The 17,037-nt window shown below is 43.9% G+C and overlaps 3 protein-coding genes across 7 annotated transcripts in view; 2 read left to right on the top strand and 1 right to left on the bottom strand.

The window, feature by feature from the left end:
* Positions 1–859: 859 nt before the first annotated feature.
* THOC3 (THO complex subunit 3) lies at positions 860–13,099 on the bottom strand. Of its 2 annotated transcripts, none has more exons than XM_053287812.1 (6): positions 13,081–13,099; positions 7,260–7,416; positions 6,392–6,596; positions 4,666–4,827; positions 2,100–2,200; positions 860–1,665 (listed from the first exon to the last, which is right to left on the bottom strand). In XM_053287812.1, exons 2-6 carry the CDS (start codon positions 7,414–7,416, stop codon positions 1,502–1,504), a joined length of 789 nt encoding a protein of 262 aa, XP_053143787.1. In that variant the 5' UTR covers positions 13,081–13,099; the 3' UTR covers positions 860–1,501. The 2 variants fall into 2 exon arrangements, with proteins under 2 accessions (XP_053143787.1, XP_053143786.1); XM_053287811.1 differs by lacking the exon at positions 13,081–13,099 and adding an exon at positions 7,615–7,940.
* LOC128341542 (tigger transposable element-derived protein 1-like) lies at positions 7,899–11,337 on the top strand. Of its 2 annotated transcripts, none has more exons than XM_053287809.1 (2): positions 7,899–8,044; positions 9,185–11,337. In XM_053287809.1, exon 2 carries the CDS (start codon positions 9,230–9,232, stop codon positions 10,376–10,378), a length of 1,149 nt encoding a protein of 382 aa, XP_053143784.1. In that variant the 5' UTR covers positions 7,899–8,044; positions 9,185–9,229; the 3' UTR covers positions 10,379–11,337. The 2 variants fall into 2 exon arrangements, with proteins under 2 accessions (XP_053143784.1, XP_053143783.1); XM_053287808.1 differs by having other exon boundaries at positions 7,955–8,376; positions 9,185–11,305.
* Positions 13,100–13,278: 179 nt separating the features above from the next.
* Positions 13,279–17,037, top strand: part of SIMC1 (SUMO interacting motifs containing 1) — a 40,837-nt gene continuing 37,078 nt past the window's right edge. The window contains exons 1-2 of one of the 3 annotated variants that reach the window (XM_053287807.1): positions 13,340–13,467; positions 15,753–15,877. Coding sequence is in view for 2 of the 3 variants with exons in the window: in XM_053287802.1 (XP_053143777.1) it covers positions 13,327–13,467 (141 nt within the window). In the remaining variant the exon portion in view is untranslated. Of the gene's footprint in view, positions 13,468–15,752; positions 15,878–16,158; positions 16,413–17,037 lie in introns of those variants that run through there. The other 2 variants (XM_053287802.1, XM_053287803.1) reach the window with 2 other exon arrangements.

Here is a 17,037-nt window from a genome sequence, read left to right as displayed (position 1 = left end):
CCTGATTCTACCTGAGCGGAATCTAAAATTTACTGAGCAGACATCAAAAAACTTGTGAGTGTGCACACGTGCTCATGCCTTAGAGGGAACACTGGTCATCACGTTCATCATGGCAATGAATCCTGATTGTATTATTCCCAAGGGTGATCTCAGCCAAATAGAATGTATTAACCGGGGGTGGCAGGACATGGAAAGTTAATATTCCATGAAGCAGGACATGGAAAGTTAATACTCACACACTTTTAAAAGCTTTTTAGAAATATTTCTACGAACACCACCCCTCCCTGCTAATATCTGCTTTAGAATAGAAGACTGCTCAGCAGCGTAGTATGCTGGCTCGGGGACAGGGAGATCACCAATGTGATGTGCAGTAGTACAGAGCCACTATGGACCCAGAAGGCAACCCCAAGGCTGCTCTGAATAGACTGTTACCTTGGGAGGAACTGTGACAGTGCTGCTTGTTACAACTATCAGTTCAGAGCAGTTTTGGGGTTGCCCTCCAGGTCCACAACAGCTCCAGGGCAGAGAGCTACAGAGATGCAATACTGTGCATCTTGTAAGCTAATAGTTCTAAATCCCACCTTAATGCTTTCCATAATACAAAGTGTGAAAGGAATCAGACAAGACAGACACCCATTGCCTCCACAAGGGATGTGTCAACTTTCTCCCCAGGGGAATGAGGTCTTTAAATTTGGCTACAGGAAAACCAGCATATCCCTCAGAATCCAATATCATCATCTTACATAGTGGCTAACCAGGTAACTTTTGGGAAACCCATAAGTAAGGCAGACTGATCCCCAAGTGCATGACTTTCTCTGAGCCTTTTACAATTTTATTATGTCATTCCTCAAAGCGAAGATGTGAGAAAGAAGTACACTCTTTATTTTTATAGCAACATTTTATATCTTTTTTCCAGTTCAAGACATAGTCTTTTTCAAGCTACAGTACACAGATGTTTTAGTTGGTTTGTTTTATTGAGTGGAACAAAGTTTTCTACATTACAAAAAGACTGATACAAAAAAATAACCCTATATCCCAACCCAACTCCCTTTATAATACCAAGGTATGAAAGAATTAACACACTCATTCCCTCCGGAATGAATGAGTCAATATTATCCAAGGGAAGAGGGTTGCAAATGCGGCTACAGGAGAGCCATACATCCCTCACAGTGTCGCTATCCTCAAGGGAAGAAAGGAAGGGATGACAACCACATACTCCTCAAGGTCCATAGACACTCAAATGCATTGGCAGCTGTAGTTACTGTCTCTCCTCTTTGCAATACAAAACAGTGTATTGTAGAAATGTAATTGGGATTCGGTGACCCAGCCTCTGGGCCTGCTAGGATAGTTGGTAGTTTACAAGAGCATCAAAGAGGAGGTTTCTTGTGCAGAGAATGCCAAGCTGTGGTACTGCTCCTGTTCTAAAAGGAAGCAAAACAAACATGGCTTGTGAAAAGCTTCCCTGACCCAGGTCACAGGCGTACTTTCCAGCAGACTTTGTTTACGAGTCATTAGGGAGACCAAACAGCTTTACGGTGCCAGCTTCCCTGCTGCTGTCGTATTTGCCGTCTTTATCGTCACAGGCGAAGGCCAGCAAGGGCCGTTTTGGATGCCAAGCCACTGTGAAAGTGGGCGACTCACACTGCACCTCCCACAGCTTCTCCCCTAGAAGTAAAGACAACATTATTAGAGACTCCACTAAAATCAGGACATTCAGTCTTCTGCTTATCTTTACGCCAAAAGCATGCAGTTCCTCTGAAATGAAGTTTAATAGCACATGTTCCTTTTACAGAAAGCTCCAAGAACCAAAAGCCCTTAACCAACACCAGAAAGAAACAACATAGAAGGGATCTTATTTATGCCTTTTGTGATTCCTTTAAGTTAAAAGCACTGTTGCTTAGGGAACCAGAACAACATCATCTACCCTGAAGTCCTTCCTGGAATGTTCTGCCTTTGGCCTTTTTCAGCCATATGCACACAACCTGCCCAAGAATATTTAGGACAAAACCAAGAATCTGATACTCCCAGCAGATGACAATTTTAAAAAATGAAGTGAAACAGGATACTTCATGAAAGGCAGTGAGAAGATAAGCATTTACCTGTTTCTACCTCAGCAATATCAATGAAGTGATCCTCAGATGCTGAAGCCAGCATCTTCCCATCGTGGCTGAAGCTCAGTGTCCTTACAGGCCAATCCAGCCTGCAATACAGAAACAAACATATGGCGGGGAGGGGAAAGAGAGAGAGAGAGCGATCAAGTCACAAGGGCCCTGAAAGAAACCACCTGTTCACTAGTGACCAGTCAGATGCCTCTGGGAAACCCAAAAGCAGTACTAGAAGTTAACAGCCCTCCCCCATTGCTCCTATCATATGATATTTGGAGACAGAAATACTGCCACAGAACACTAAGATTTCAGGTAATTAGCATGGCTAAAATCTAATAGACCTATATCCTCCATGGATTGATCTAGCCTCCTTTTAATGTCATCTAAGCCACTCACCCATTACATCTTGGTGACATATAATACAGCTAGTATAATTATTTGATTAAAAGTGATTGTCCATGTTGTAGTTCTATAGCCTACGTGTATAACCGAATGAAGTATTGATGTTGATAAGGGGAACTGCTCCCACTTCAAGGATTGTTAGCAAACCTAATAGTATTATTTACTTCTGGTTAAACGGATGATAGCCTAACTCTGTGTGTGTGTGTGTGTGTGTGTGTGTGTGTGTGTGTGTGTCTGAAAGAGTGCATGAGTAAGCAAAGAATATACCAGATCCCAAAAATGTTGGGAGAGAAATGCAGATGCCCCAGAAGGACTAAAGAAAACTGGATAAAATGCTGAACACAACAGAAAAGGAGTTGCTCGGAAAACAAGGACTACTTCAAAGGCAGGCAACCCTTTTAAGTCAGGCATCAACAGAGGTTTTCTCCGAGAAGCACAGAAGACCGGGGGCCCCAGCTTCTCCCAACTCCCCATTAAAGACTGATCACCTTTAATTGGGGCTGGTAAGTATGCATGTGTGAGTGAATGAACTATAGTTTAGCTAATACTTAGGATGTTACAATAAACTGATGAACTAAATCCAGCTGGTGTCCGGGATCTGTTTTCTTTTTGGGACTTGTATTAGCCTATCCGAAGCAATACTCCTAATTAAAGGTAACCCCCTTAATAACTGGTCACATTGGGAAAGTAAATTCTGTAAATTACATGGAGTGTAAAGGTACACCCTTATATCTGTCCTGAGTCTACAACCAACGATTTTGTTGGGTTACCCTAAGTTCTAATATTATGAAGAATGTTTTCTCTCTCTATTCTCTCCAGACAATTCGCAACTGTATTAATCACACCACCCCTCTCCCCAATGCCCCTTGCATCTGATGTCAACATGGGGCATGATTGGTGTGCGTGTGCACATGAAACAATAGAAGGGGTAAAAAGGCTGCCGGCAGGAGCTGTCCCCTGGCCAGTGCCAAACTCTCTACGCCCCTGGATGAAACTTTGATTTCAATCTTCTGCAACATTAAATCAAGTTTTTCACTTGGAAAATCATTTATACCTGCACAAACAGGCATATTGTCATGATTGCTTGGGCAATTAAAATGCATTGGCTTACAACTAGTAGAGCCTTTATACAACCTGGGAGCATACTCTCTAATGTTTGCATTTGCAGCCTACAGTCACTACAGACTTGCTTAGGGGCAAGAGCCAGAAGTCTGGTGCTCTCTATGCAAAGATACTAAATAAGATCACTTGCTTGAACGTTCCACAAGCAAGGGCTGGTAGTGGTTAAAATACTATTTGCCAGTGATATGGAAAGTAAATGCCTATGCTCTCTGGCTAGTAGAATCATTACTATTCTTCATGTGAGAGCAGCATACACTGCAGAGCTTTAGTTGGGGGAGATACAAAAGAGGAGTGCAAGATCCCATGTCTGAGCTCTGTAAATAATCCTGGTGTTATACATAGGATATTTGTATACTCCTGCTCCTTCCCAGTTAGTACTTCATTCAAGCTCTGCCTGGGTGCTCCTTTCTCTGCCTTGCTCAGAGTGAGGTAAGCAAGCACCCAGCCTGCATCGAACAAAGCACCAGCTGGTAATTGGACAGGGGGGCATGCCTCACAAGCTCACCAGCTGGGAATGGAAGGGAATGCCCTGGGAGATGGCCGAGGGGGTGCCGTGGGGGCGACCATCCCTAACCCCCGTAACCAGGGATAAACGTCTCCCCTTGTACAATGGTGGCTATGCCTCTGGTTTTATCCACTTTTTGCCACTTCTCCAGGTCAATTTGACCCTACTATCCAGGCAAGGTTTTGAACCAATGATTTGAAATAAGTCTGCCCCAATTTGCCCCATTGTTCTTCGCTGGTAATCCAAGTCACCTTGATCTAAATCAATCCACCCTGCTGCTGTCATTGCATACTGGTTTGACATTTCCATTTCCACTATCAACCACAAATCCAAGGTCTCCTTCCTGGATAACTACAGACAGTTAAAGCCACATCAGTGTATAAGTGAAATTAGGAATTCTGGCCTCAGGATGCATTAGGAGTAAGATTTCATACCCTAGTGTGCATTACTTTCTTATTACTTATTTACATAGATAAGTAAGGTAGACCTATCTACAGCCCCAAGAACGTAGCACTGATGAAGTCAACTTACCTAGAGAAGCATCGGACACACACCAGCTCATCCACATCCCATAGGCTAACCAATGCATCAGCACTGCCTGTTGCAAAATATTTGCCCGTTGGGTCAAATTTGATGCAGATGCAGTTTGATGGATGAGCATTAATTGACTGGATGGGCTTCAGCTCTGGGTAACTGGGGGTGGAAGGCAGAGATGAAGTTAAGAGTGAGGTTGGAAGAAAGTCCCTTTTCTAACTATATAAGCTCTAGAAATACCTTACTTACAAGCCACCAAATGCAAAGTAGAATCCGCTTATATATAATTAGAGGCCTCACAACTTACACAATTTGTTTAATCATCTTTGTAGAAGTTGTCTCCCCAATAATTACAACTTTGATAACAAAGCTCATTCCAATTCCAGCTATGTGGTAAAGAGATCACTGCAGAGAATATGATGTTTAAGGGTATCCAAGTGACAGAACCAGAGGAAAGGGAAAAGCACCTTACAAAAAGCAGGAGAGAGTTGCCCCATTGTTCTTCTATGCAGCAAATAGGAGCAAGTGAAACAGCTTATGCTATACTAATACCAATAAGAGGGGAAAGGCAGTAGGTCTGTAGTCTTGTCTCCAAGCCCTCTGAAGATGTAAGCTAGAGCACAAGGTAAAATCAAGGAGGAACTCATGCTTCTCTTATCAATTGTGTGTTCCTGCAAAGGGATGACTGATTAACATTTTGGAAGTAGGGATGTGCATGGAACCAGAGCAGGGAGGCTCAAAGGCAGCAGGGGGTGTCTAGCTTTAAGAGCGGGGGAGGGTGCACTTACCCCTCCTGCTGCTTTCTCCCCCGCTGGCATCAGTTTTCGTAAAAGCCCATCGGGGCAGCAGCATACATCCCTGCTGCCCCATTTCCCCCATCTTCTGGGTATGACCAGAAGTCTCTGACGCGCCAGCATGGGTGCATGCAGGCGTGTCTGAGACTTCCAGTGATATCCGGAAAACAGGGGCAACGGGGCAGCAGGGAGGTACGCTGCCACCCCGATGGGCTTTTTAAAAACTGATGCCAGTGGCGGGGGGGAAGCAGCAGGAAGAGTAAGTGAACCCTTCCCCACTCTTAAAGCTAGACACCCCCCGCTGAACTGGCAGAACCACCGGTTCTTCGAACCAGTTCAGAAGCCCATAAAGGGCCTCCTAACTAGTTCTATGCACATCCCTATCTATAAGCACAGTCTACCAAGTGCAAGTTTTCTGAGTCAATTAACATGTCAGAGCTTAGTTTTCTCGACAACAATTTACAACTATCACTTCCCAGCACTCTTCCCCGGTTAACTGATATATTGACTTTTTTTTAAAAAAAGGGATACTATCTGATAAAGTTTGGGAGTTTTTAAAGCCTCTGTGACAGAACCTAACAGTTCTCCTCAGGAGTATCTATCCTTAACTGATCTGCAATGTCACTCTGCTTAGAAAATTTTCTGGCAAACATTTCTGAAACAGCAGAAACTCACAGAATAATATTTGTCTTAAATCTGAAAAGCAGAAAATGAAAAAACAAAGATATGGCAGAGGGTCCTGCCAATGCTACCTGGCATACAGGATCAAAAGCAACAGGAGACAAAACAAACAAGAAAATTGAGCTTCAATAATCTGTTGAGGTATGTCAGAGATCTGACAAGTACTTTCCTCCCCGAACCATCTATATCAAAGACAAGGCAGTCAACTCACTTGCTGCCCTTCCTAGTAAAAGCCATGCTGAGGGTACCTGAGGATGTTGATGCATCCGTTGCCATTGGTGAGGAAAAACATGTTGTTGTCATTGTTCCAAGAGATCTCATTCACCTCAAACTTGAATTGTTCCTCAGCTTTGGACCGATGTGTCTTAGCATCGATGAAGGTGACTACGTCATCCTTGTTACCTACAGCAATAGTCTGGCCATCAGGACTCCAGCAGATGTTAATATTCTCCCCTGTAAAGGGAAAGAAGGGAAAACTGAACCAACTGAGCTGCTACCTAGGGCAAAGAGCATTTCAGAGAATATACAGACATCTGCATTTTTAAATCAAGGACTGAAAGTCTGACCAAGTACAGCAAAATAACTGAATAGCAAGTTGTATAGGGTTATGTTAAGCACTTTCTCCTCACACATAAGCCATCAGATCATCTTCACATAGTCATCTGTGATTTTAAAAAACCATATATGGGCCTTTGGAATAGACCAAGATGCATTGTGAAATAAAGTATTACCATAACACACATATACACATCTTAAGAATCCCATTTCACCCCACATTAGGCAGTTTCCTACCATTTGGGTGGTATGAAATTGGCACCTATAACTGATATTCCTAATTAATGCTTTTAAAATACAGCCACATTAAAAGTATATTTTGTTCTCCATTCAGCATATGGGGCAGAGAGAACCTTCAGGCATTTAAAACACAGTAGGTAACAAACAAGAAGGTGCCAGCTAATCACAGCTCTTGCTGCCAATATATTCTATCGCCACATACCCTTTTTGTTCTCAGTTACAGTGCTCCTCTGAGATGGGCAGTTCTAGACCCTATTTGGCTAGCCCCATTTGCAAATGAATTAGAACAGCTTTTCTTCACTGAGTTTCAGCATCACCCACCTTTGGTGTTTACTGTGGCAATGCACTTTGTGGTGCGGACATCCCATATACGGATCGTTTTGTCTCCAGATGCAGTGACAAATAAGTCTGGGTTACTAGGGTGCCAACACAACTGATCCACACTGTCTCCATGACCACGGTAATTGTTTTCTTTCATCTCAGGAAAAAGATACAAGATTAATATGTAAGCACGCTCCCACACCCACCCACCCACAAAATTTTAAGAGTCATCTTCTTCATGCTATGCATCTCAAACACAGTCTAGTCATCACCCAAACACTATTATCCAAAACTAACTGCACAGGAACCCCAGCGAGTAGATGCCTCGCCTCTGCCCTCCTCGCCCGGCAATTACCAGTCGGTCCTTGTCGAGCACGAAGACGCTGGCGGTTTTGTCGAAGGAGCCCGAAGCCAGGCGGCGGCCGCAGCAACTCCAAGCCACCGAGTGCACTTTGGCTCCGTGCGCTGGGAACTCACGGCTGCGCGTGTTGGCTCGGAACAGGTCCTGCATGGCCACCACGTACGGAGAAAGCGCCATGGCAACTGGGCCGGGCTGACGCGAGCCCGCCCCGGCTCGTCGACCGGGTTTTCCCTTCCGGGGGCACTAAGGTTGCATTTCCGTCATGTGGTTTCTATTTGCTCTCTAAGAGATATGGAATACGAGTTCCGCAGAGTACTCACTTCCGGTTCTGATTTGAACGCTCCGCATGCGGGGCAGGAGGGCTAGACATGTTCGCAACCAGTATCGCATAATCTGAACAAATTTAGAGATTCCTCTCATTACGGTGCCTGGAAATAATCCTCCCCTCTGTCCACAAAGTTGTGGGGGGGTTTGCTCACAAGATGAGCCTCCTTAACTGCTTAACTCTGGAGATTTTAAGAGGAAAACTACTTCTAAGTAACATGCATTGCAATTGCTCCGAAAGTGCATGTTTCAGAACGGAAGTGTAGGTTTTATGAAAGGTTTCCGGAGCGATCAAAAGAGAATTTGAATGCTTGTAGCTATTAGGCTTCAACAGGAGAAACTGTTAAGGATACGCCATAGGGGCGTTGGAAAGCTGGAGTAAAGAGAGAGACACGGAGGAGAAAGGGAGAGAGAGGAAGGAGAAATGCGGTGGTGAGATGTGCATAGGGAAACTGTACAATATTGGGGGCTGTACGGTAATGGCTGCTGTGTTTTCACGGCTGCTGGAGGAAGCCTGCATTTCACTGTTTGCTGCTGGGAGGATGTGTTGGGGGGCTGTGTAATGGTTGCTGTGTTTGCACTGTTTGATGCTGGGGGAGCCTAGATGTGCTGGTGATACCAGAGCAGGCTGGTTCTTGTCTGGGTGGTGTAGAAGCCAATTAACACGCAACCAGAGAAAAAGCTTGAACAGTTTATTTCTGCAGAAAATAAGGCTTTCGGGGCCAGACCCAAATCTAGAGCAAAGCCTCTTTGTTACACACAAGTATTTATACACTCAAGATTGCATGGTCATTGCTTGCAATACCTGCGAGATGGCATATGCATCTTGGTCCCTCATTTACATCAGGCAATTAACAAACCTGCATTTTACAATCTTGTTCTGTTCCCCTTTTGTTCTTTTCCTTATCTGCTATCTATGTATTAGCTATGCTACATCTTGCAAGGCAGGGAGGAGCCCCTTGTTTGTTGCTATCTTCAAGGCTAGAAACTTTCCCTTGAAGATGTGTGAAAGGCAACAATTTGCAAGTCAGGACGTTAGAGTGGAAAAGGAAGTTGCAGCGAGAGGCCCAGATGGGGCCCAAGCTGCATTCTGCTTGCTGGAAATTAAGAGTAAAGGTTGCTACAAAAATGGCTTCTCTTTGGTTCATGTTTTAACCATACCAATATCAATATATCAATTGCTACACCAGTATATCACTGGGGGGTCTGTAATGGCTGCTATGTCTTCATTGTGTTTTAGGGCAAGGTGAGGTGAGAGGAGCGGTGGTGAGAGCGAGCTCAGAAAATGGGTCCAAAACGTGCAGGCAAGGGAAAGGAAGATGCTGTGGCCAAGCGGCCAAGGAATGTCATGTCCCTGGAGGACAAATTCAAAGTCCTGGACTGCCTGAAGGAGGGCCAAAGCAACAGTGCAGTTGGAAGATTGTTCAGGGTCAATGAATCGACCATCCGCAGCATCAAGAAGAATGAGGATGCCATCAGAGGCAGTGTTGCCAGTGGGACCCAGTCCTCTCTCAAGGTTTCATTCATGCCACGAGACCCCAACATTGAGAAGATGGAGAAGGCCCTGAACATCTGGATGGAAGATCAGGCACAGAAAAAGGTCCCTCTCAGCACCCGCATGATCTGCGTCAAGGCGCGGAAGATCTACAGGCACCTGGTGGAGAGCTCTGGAGAGGGAGACCCTGAGAAGTTTCAAGCCAGCAAGGGCTGGTTTGAGAACTTCAAGAAGCGCTTCAGCTTGCACAATGTGAAGCTTGTTGGGGAGATTGCCTCTGCAGACCAGGAGGCTGCCACCACTTTTCCTGCCAAGCTGAAGAGGCTGATTGAGGAGGAGGGCTATGTGCCCGACCAGGTCTTCAATGCAGACGAGACTGGACTCTTCTGGAAGAGGATGCCTAACCGCACCTTCATCGCCAAGGAGAAGAGAAGGGCTCCAGGATTCAAGGCTGCAAAGGACAGGCTGATAGTGGCTTCTGCCGGGCGACTTGGCGGCGAGGGCTTTGAAGACATCCAGCCAGCTGAAGTTACTGAGCTTCTGGAGTCACACTCTGAGGAGCTCACAGAGCAAGACCTGGAGGCCCTGATCAAATCCTCCAGTGATCAGGAAGAAGCTGGTGAGGAAGAGGAAGACTGCAGGGCCACAGTCAAGTTGACCCTTGAAAAGATCAACAGGTTCCTCAAACATGCCTCAGAGCTGGCAGATGAGGCAGTGGATATGGACCCCTTTATGCAGCGTAGCCTGACATTCAGGCGGGGACTGAATGAACTGATTCAACCCTACGCAGAGGTCCAAAAGGACCTCGGGAAGAAGATGGCACAGCCAGCCCTCCTGAGATTTTTCAAGAGAGCACAGCCTGGCACTCCAGAGCAACCAGGGCTGTCCCTAACGGGGTGCAGGGCTGGGGATAAATCAGCATGTGCAGGGCCCCCTTAACATTTCAATCTAATATGTATAATATGTAAAACACAGACACAAACATCCATAGTTTAACACAGCTGCATTTCAAAATTGAATTGTCTTACAATAAAAATTTCATTTGAAGGAAGACACTTGGATTCCCAACACTTAACTCAAAGTTGGATGATGGCCACTGAGTGTATGGTTATAATTATATGTTGGATAATTTGTGGAAAATGCAGTCATACTTCCTAATGACCTACAGGTACCAAAATTTGCATGAATAATCCTGCCACTGAAATTAGCTGGATGCACTACTATTTACACCAGAATATGCTGGGGGGGGGGTGAGGTTTAAATATCATTTTGCTTGTATTTTTTTAGAAGAAATCCTCAAGGTAACTATCAGATTTTAAATGTCATTAAACAGATGTTCACCACTCAATAATCATCAGTAATTCCAAAACCACATCATGCCCCAAAGAAGCAGATCTTGCCCCAAAGAAGCAGATTCACATTTACCATATATGGCCATTATTCAATAAAATGAAAAAGATTTGAAGTTGAATCCTACAAATTTCAAACTGTTCTTTTACTTCCCTTTTGCAAGCATGTTAATTTTAAAAAATGAATTACCTATATTTAAATCCTCTATCACTGCAATCTACACAAAATGACTTTGCCCAATCAACAACAGGCCTTGCCTACTAGTTGAATATATTGGACAGAAACCCAGATATGATAGTTGCTCCTGTCTTTAAAATTGATAGTAAAACACTCTGTGAAGCATACAAGTGTATTGCTTTGCTTCTGCCACAAAAGCAGGAATACCGTGAAGAAAAATGGGCACGATTCAGTAAAACTTGTACACTTTATGCACTGAAATTATTTGTGTTTACCATTTTTGTTTGACAGACAAGAATATCAAACTCAGTTATCCCAAAAACTCGATGCAAAAAGTGGACTTTTTTACCTCGGATATAAATTGGTTTGCACTCTAATGCACATTGAAAAAACCAAATTGTGTATGAAGTGCTCCCTGATAGCTTGCAGGGACTTCAGAGTAAATCTGCCCGATTTGTGAACGCACAGCCTCCATTCCAGAGGAGATGTGAGCTAAAGGTAAGGTAAAGTTGTGCCATCGAGACGGTGTCGACTCCTGGCGACAGCAGAGCCTGTGGTTTTCTTTGGTAGAATACAGGAGGGGTTTACTATTGCCATCTCCTGCGCAGTATGAGATGATGCCTTTCAGCATCTTCCTATATTGCGGCTGCCCGATATAGTACCAGTGGGGATTTGAACAGGCAACCTCTTGCTCCCTAGGCAAGTTACTTCCCTGCTGCCTTAAAAGTCCTGTGTGAAGAAATTCCTGGTGGTTTTAAGGGTGATTTTAAAGTGCATTTGAGTGGTTTTGGGGGAGTTCAGAAATTTTCAAGGGGCTCAGTCAGGGGCGTAACAAGGCTGGAGTGGGCCCAGAGACAACATTTTAAAATGGGCCCCTCGCTGATACACACACACACACTTCACAATATATAGTGCACTCACATTCACATATGAATATGGTGGATATTTATATAGTTATAATTATAACTATATCATTATAAATATCAATATAGTTATATAGTTAATTGTATAGAAGAATAGGTCATTAATTCACATGGGGTTATGAAATCTCATGTCTCCTCTCTGTCCCTTACAGATACATTTATACACATGCTACATGGAAGATGCTGAAAGGCATCATCTCATACTGCAGAGACAGAGAGATACTAGACTAGCCAGGTCGAAGGAAAATACGAAGGAAGGATCATAATGAAGGAAGCTCTGTGGGTGTTGGGGAGTCATGTGACTTGCCTCTGGGGGCCCCCTCGAGGCATGGGGGCCCCCTCGAGGCATGGGGGCCCCCAGGCAGCCGCCTCTCCTTGCTTAATAGTAGTTACGCCCCTAGGCTTAGTCTACTCATTCAGCATAGTAACTTGCTGATTCTGTTGATATTTAGGGAGTTTGGGTGATTGAGGGCAGAGTTTGTGCTTGAGCATTTTTTCCTTGATTTTTAGGTGATTTTGTGGTCATGGTTCCCCTAACCCCGTTTTCCATTTATTTCAATGCCACGGATTTGCCAACCGCAGGGTTTTGCAGGAACACAACCCTCGCTGTTGGCGAAGGAGTACGGTTATGTGATTCACACATTCACCATATGTCCTTGTATTGTATCTTGTTTGCTGCATTACATGAATGTTCTTGTGCACTGGGCTGCCTTCAAGAGCTATCTAGCAATCTGTCAACTTGCTGCTAAAAAGCAGTGGGCAAAGTGAGTTCAATCCAGAAGTAGTTCTGGATTGCCAGAAATATGCATGCTCCTACACAAACCTAAATCATTATTTTACATTTATATCCCGCTCTTCCTCCAAGGAGTCCAGAGCGTGTACTACATGCTTAAGTTTCTCCTCACAACAACCCTGTGAAGTAGGTTAGGCTGAGAGAGAAGTGACTGGCCCAGAGTCACCCAGCAAGTCTCATGGCTGAATGGGGATTTGAACGGGGCTCTCCCCAGTCCTAGTCCAGCACTCTAACCACTACACCACGCTGGCTCCACTCATCTGCCATTGACATTTGTCAGGAAAATGGACGTGTGTTTTAAACCTATCCCATAGCAAGATGAGGTAGTAGTAAGTCGCTGTGATCCACGACGGGATATGATGTTATTAAACACATTTTAAAAAAAACAAAAAGAACACCTAGTAATAATTTGGGAAACAGGTACTTAGAGGCTTCTGGGCTCTGATAAGCCCCCTCCTCCGCGTCTAGCCTGACCTGCCAAAGTGGAGTCTTTAGGAATGGATCGTTGACACTGAGCCGAATCTTAAAAATAAGCAAGGAATGAAAACGACTCGCACTCAGCCCTTAAACAGTCAGACTTCCGCGTGGCCACGCCCATTTCATTTGCCCCGCCCACGGTTGGACAGGGCTAGCAAGAAGGCGCTATGGCCGAGGGTGTTGTTGTCCTCATCACGGAATCGAGCTCTGATGGGGAATCCTCAGGAGGAAGTTTTCGGCCTCGCCGGCGGTGCAAGTTCAGGAAGAGAAGGCGATGGCGCCTGCGACGCACTCTTCAAGAGCCCACGGTGAGTTTTCACCGGGTTTGGCATAGTTTGCCAGCAATAAAGATGGAGGGGCTTCCGCTCCTCATCTTGCGCCTAACCGGATCGCGTTGAATGCATCCTCGCCCGTCTCGTTGTTTGGGTCTCTCCACTTGAAGAGCGGGGGTGGTTTATAGCCGGCGGAGGGGAATCTCTATCTATCTTCCGAGCTGCTCTTGCTATCTGTGTGCCCGTCGATGTTGCGAGTACTGAAACCCCTGAAGTGTATTCTGATGACTATGACCCCTTTCGAGTTTTGGCAACGCATCTCGCAAACGGCAAAACTATTGCTGGATTGAAAAGTCCTGAAAAGTGTGTTGTTTGAGAGCTAGATTTATACGACACGGGGAAAGTGTGTGTGTGTATGGAAAGTATATTAAGCTGTCAGTTTCTAACTAGTTCAAAGTGGTATTCCTCAATGATAAGGAAATACATGCTTTGTAGTGAAGCTTTTCCAGTTCTAAATAATTGGAGGCGGGGGACACGTTGGTTCCATGGAAATGGTTCTTTTTACAGCTTGCTTGCTCCCGATCCTACAATGAGTCCCTGTTTCTTTTAACATGGTATAAGATGAGTCTGTCTAGTTTTGGAAAAATTGAAGAGTGTGAGCCTGCTGTGCGCACCCTATCCAGCAACTGTACCCACATTGCTCCCTCTACTTCATATTAACAACAACAGCAAATATTTATATACCGCTTTTCAACAAAAGTTTCCAAAGCCGTTTACGTAGAGAAATAATAAATGAATGAGTAAGATGGCTTCCTGTCCCAAAAGGGCTCCCAATCTAAAAAGAAACATCAGATAGACACACCAGCAACAGTCATTGGAGGTACTATGCTGGGGGTGGATAGGGCCAGTTCCTCTCCCCCTGCTAAATAAAGAGAATCAACATGTTAAAAAGGTGCCTCTTTGCCCAGTTAGCAGGGGTCTTTGTATTCCACAAGGCTTTATACTATCTCAATGCTCTTTATCATCTACATGAAACCACTGGGAGAGATCATCAGGATATTTGGTGCAGGGTGTTATCAATATACCAGGCCTTCAGCCTGGCTTTTAATGATATCTAGTTTTAACCTTAATTTTAATGAGATTTAATCTGGTTTAAATGTTTCTTGATTGTAAGCTCTGTGTGTTTGATTTTAATGTAAACTGCCCTGAGCCACTTCAGGAAGGGGGGGTATATAAATTGAATAAATAAATAAAATAAATAAAACATAAATAATATGCTGGTGACACCCAAATTTTTTTCTCCCTATCAACTTCATCATGTAATGGCATAGTTACCCTAAATGCCTGCCTGGAGATCGATAAGGGATAACAAATTGAAGTTGAGTCCAAATAAGACAGAGGTACTGATTGCGTGGGTAAGGGGGGTCAAGTCAAGATCCGAGAGAGTATTATGATCTGCTTGTTTTGGATGGGGTTACACTCTCCTTGAAAGATCAGGTATGTAGCTTGGGAGTACTCCTGGATCCAAAATTCTCTCTGGTTTCTCAGGTTGAAGCAATGGCCAGGAACACTTGTCATCAGCTTTGGCTGATAGGTCAGCTACACGCATTTCAGAAGGTAAATGATCTTAAAATGGTAGTACATATGCTGGTAACTTCCAGACTTAACTACTGTAATGCACTCTACATAGGGCTGCCTTTGTATGTAGTCCAGACACTAAAACTGGTATAGAATGCAGAGCCAGGTTGTTCTCCAGGACAACCCGAAGGGACCATATAACACAATCTTAAAAGAACTGCACTGGCTGCCAATATGTTTCTGAGCGAAATACAAAGTGCTGGTCATTACCTATAAAGCCTTGAACAGCTTAGGTCTAAGGTCCTTAAGAGAGCACCTTCTTTGTCATGAACCCTGCTGCCTAGCCTATTAAGATCACATGGGGAGGCTTGGTTATAGTTGCCACCGCAGGACCTTCTCTGTGGCTGCCCCAGGGCTTTGGAATACACTCCCTGTCAAAATAAGAGCTTTTCCATCTCTGATTGTTTTTAAAAAGACTCTTAAGACACACCTGTTTTCTCAATATTTTAATTAAAATTAATTTTAAACTGTTTAATTGTTTTACTCTGAATTGTGTTTAATTTTATTATGTGTAACTGTTTTAATGGTTTTTAATATTGTAACTGGATTATGTACACTGCCGAGAGAGAGATCAGGCAGTATATCAATATGACAAATAAATATTGATTTTCCTGTGTGAATTCAATCTGACTTTTCTGATAACTGGCCATGAAGTTGTTGCTGTTCTTTATTCTCTTATGGAGCTGCTTCAGGAAAGCACAAGAAGAGCAGGCAGCAGAAAATGCAAAGGTCAACTGAAAGTAGTAGACACGGAGAAAAACTATAAGATCAAGGCAAAAAAAGGATATTGCACTGTAGAAAGCTAAAAGTAAGGCCACTAAGACTTCCTTATATCCAAGCCCTAAAGGAATAGGGTGGCTGTGGTTGAATGTTTTAGATGTTGGTGCTATGGATCTTAGGTGGGATAAATGTCCAAAGAAAATAGCAGCCCCAGGATGAATAGCAGTTCCTATACCAGCATTTAAAGTGAATGACAGTGAAATGTTCAAAACTGAAATAGAATGAAATTCTTCGGAATGGAATGCTTGTGGAATAACTGCCTATGCAGGTGATGCCACAATAACTGTCCCCCAAATCAGAATTGCACCATTCAGATGGGACTGAAATGATCTTGTATAGAATGATATAGTCATACCAAGAAAAAAAAAACATTCCATATTAGGAATCATTTATTTTACTCTTCTTTTCTATATATTTTTCTGCTTTATCACCACTCTACCCTATCATACTGTCATTTCATTGCCATTCTGGATTTCACAGTTGTAAGCTAGATGGGCAGTGCAATCCTGTGCGTGTGTCTTTGGAAGCGAGTCCCATTTGACCTTAATGAGGGTTACTCTCATGTAAGTATGCATAGTAGGATTTCATCCTTAGACTGCAAACAGACAACAGGGAGTTGAAAGTTGTTTGAGTGAGGTTTTGCTTCCCGTGGTATACACATGGATTAATTTTGTTTTGCTGTTGCTTCTGCTCAGACAATACAACATCCATTGGATTGTTTTGATACAACAATCTATTGAAGACAAAAGGGGGCTGAATATACATACTATGAGCAAGCAGTCTCTTTTTCAAGCCACCTTTGGTAAACTACTATGTGTCTCCAGTTTAGAAATGTTAGTGCTATTAACAGCAGGAAGGCTAGGACTTCAATCACCCTGATGAACAAATAATGGGTGGGCTGTAACTTGCCTAGGGAACAAGAGGTTGCTGGTTCAAATCCCCGCTGGTAGGAAATATCAATATCAGGCAGCAGCAATATAGGAAGATGCTGAAAGGCATCATCTCATTCTGCGCAGGAGATGGCAGTGGTAAACCCTTTCTGAATTCTACCAAAAAGAAAACCACATAGCTCTGTGGTCACCAGGAGTCGACACCGACTCCACGGCACAACTTTCCAAATTTGGTCTGCATAATATTCACACACAGAAGAAGCCTAGCAGGAGGTGTGAAGGTTGGGGGCAGGGGTTT

The sequence above is a fragment of the Hemicordylus capensis genome, chromosome 2 (genome assembly GCF_027244095.1).
Source record: "Hemicordylus capensis ecotype Gifberg chromosome 2, rHemCap1.1.pri, whole genome shotgun sequence".
Taxonomy (NCBI): Eukaryota; Metazoa; Chordata; class Lepidosauria; order Squamata; family Cordylidae; genus Hemicordylus; species Hemicordylus capensis.
The sequence above is the reverse complement of the archived record's forward strand: the minus strand, read 5'-3'. Positions and strand labels throughout refer to the sequence as shown.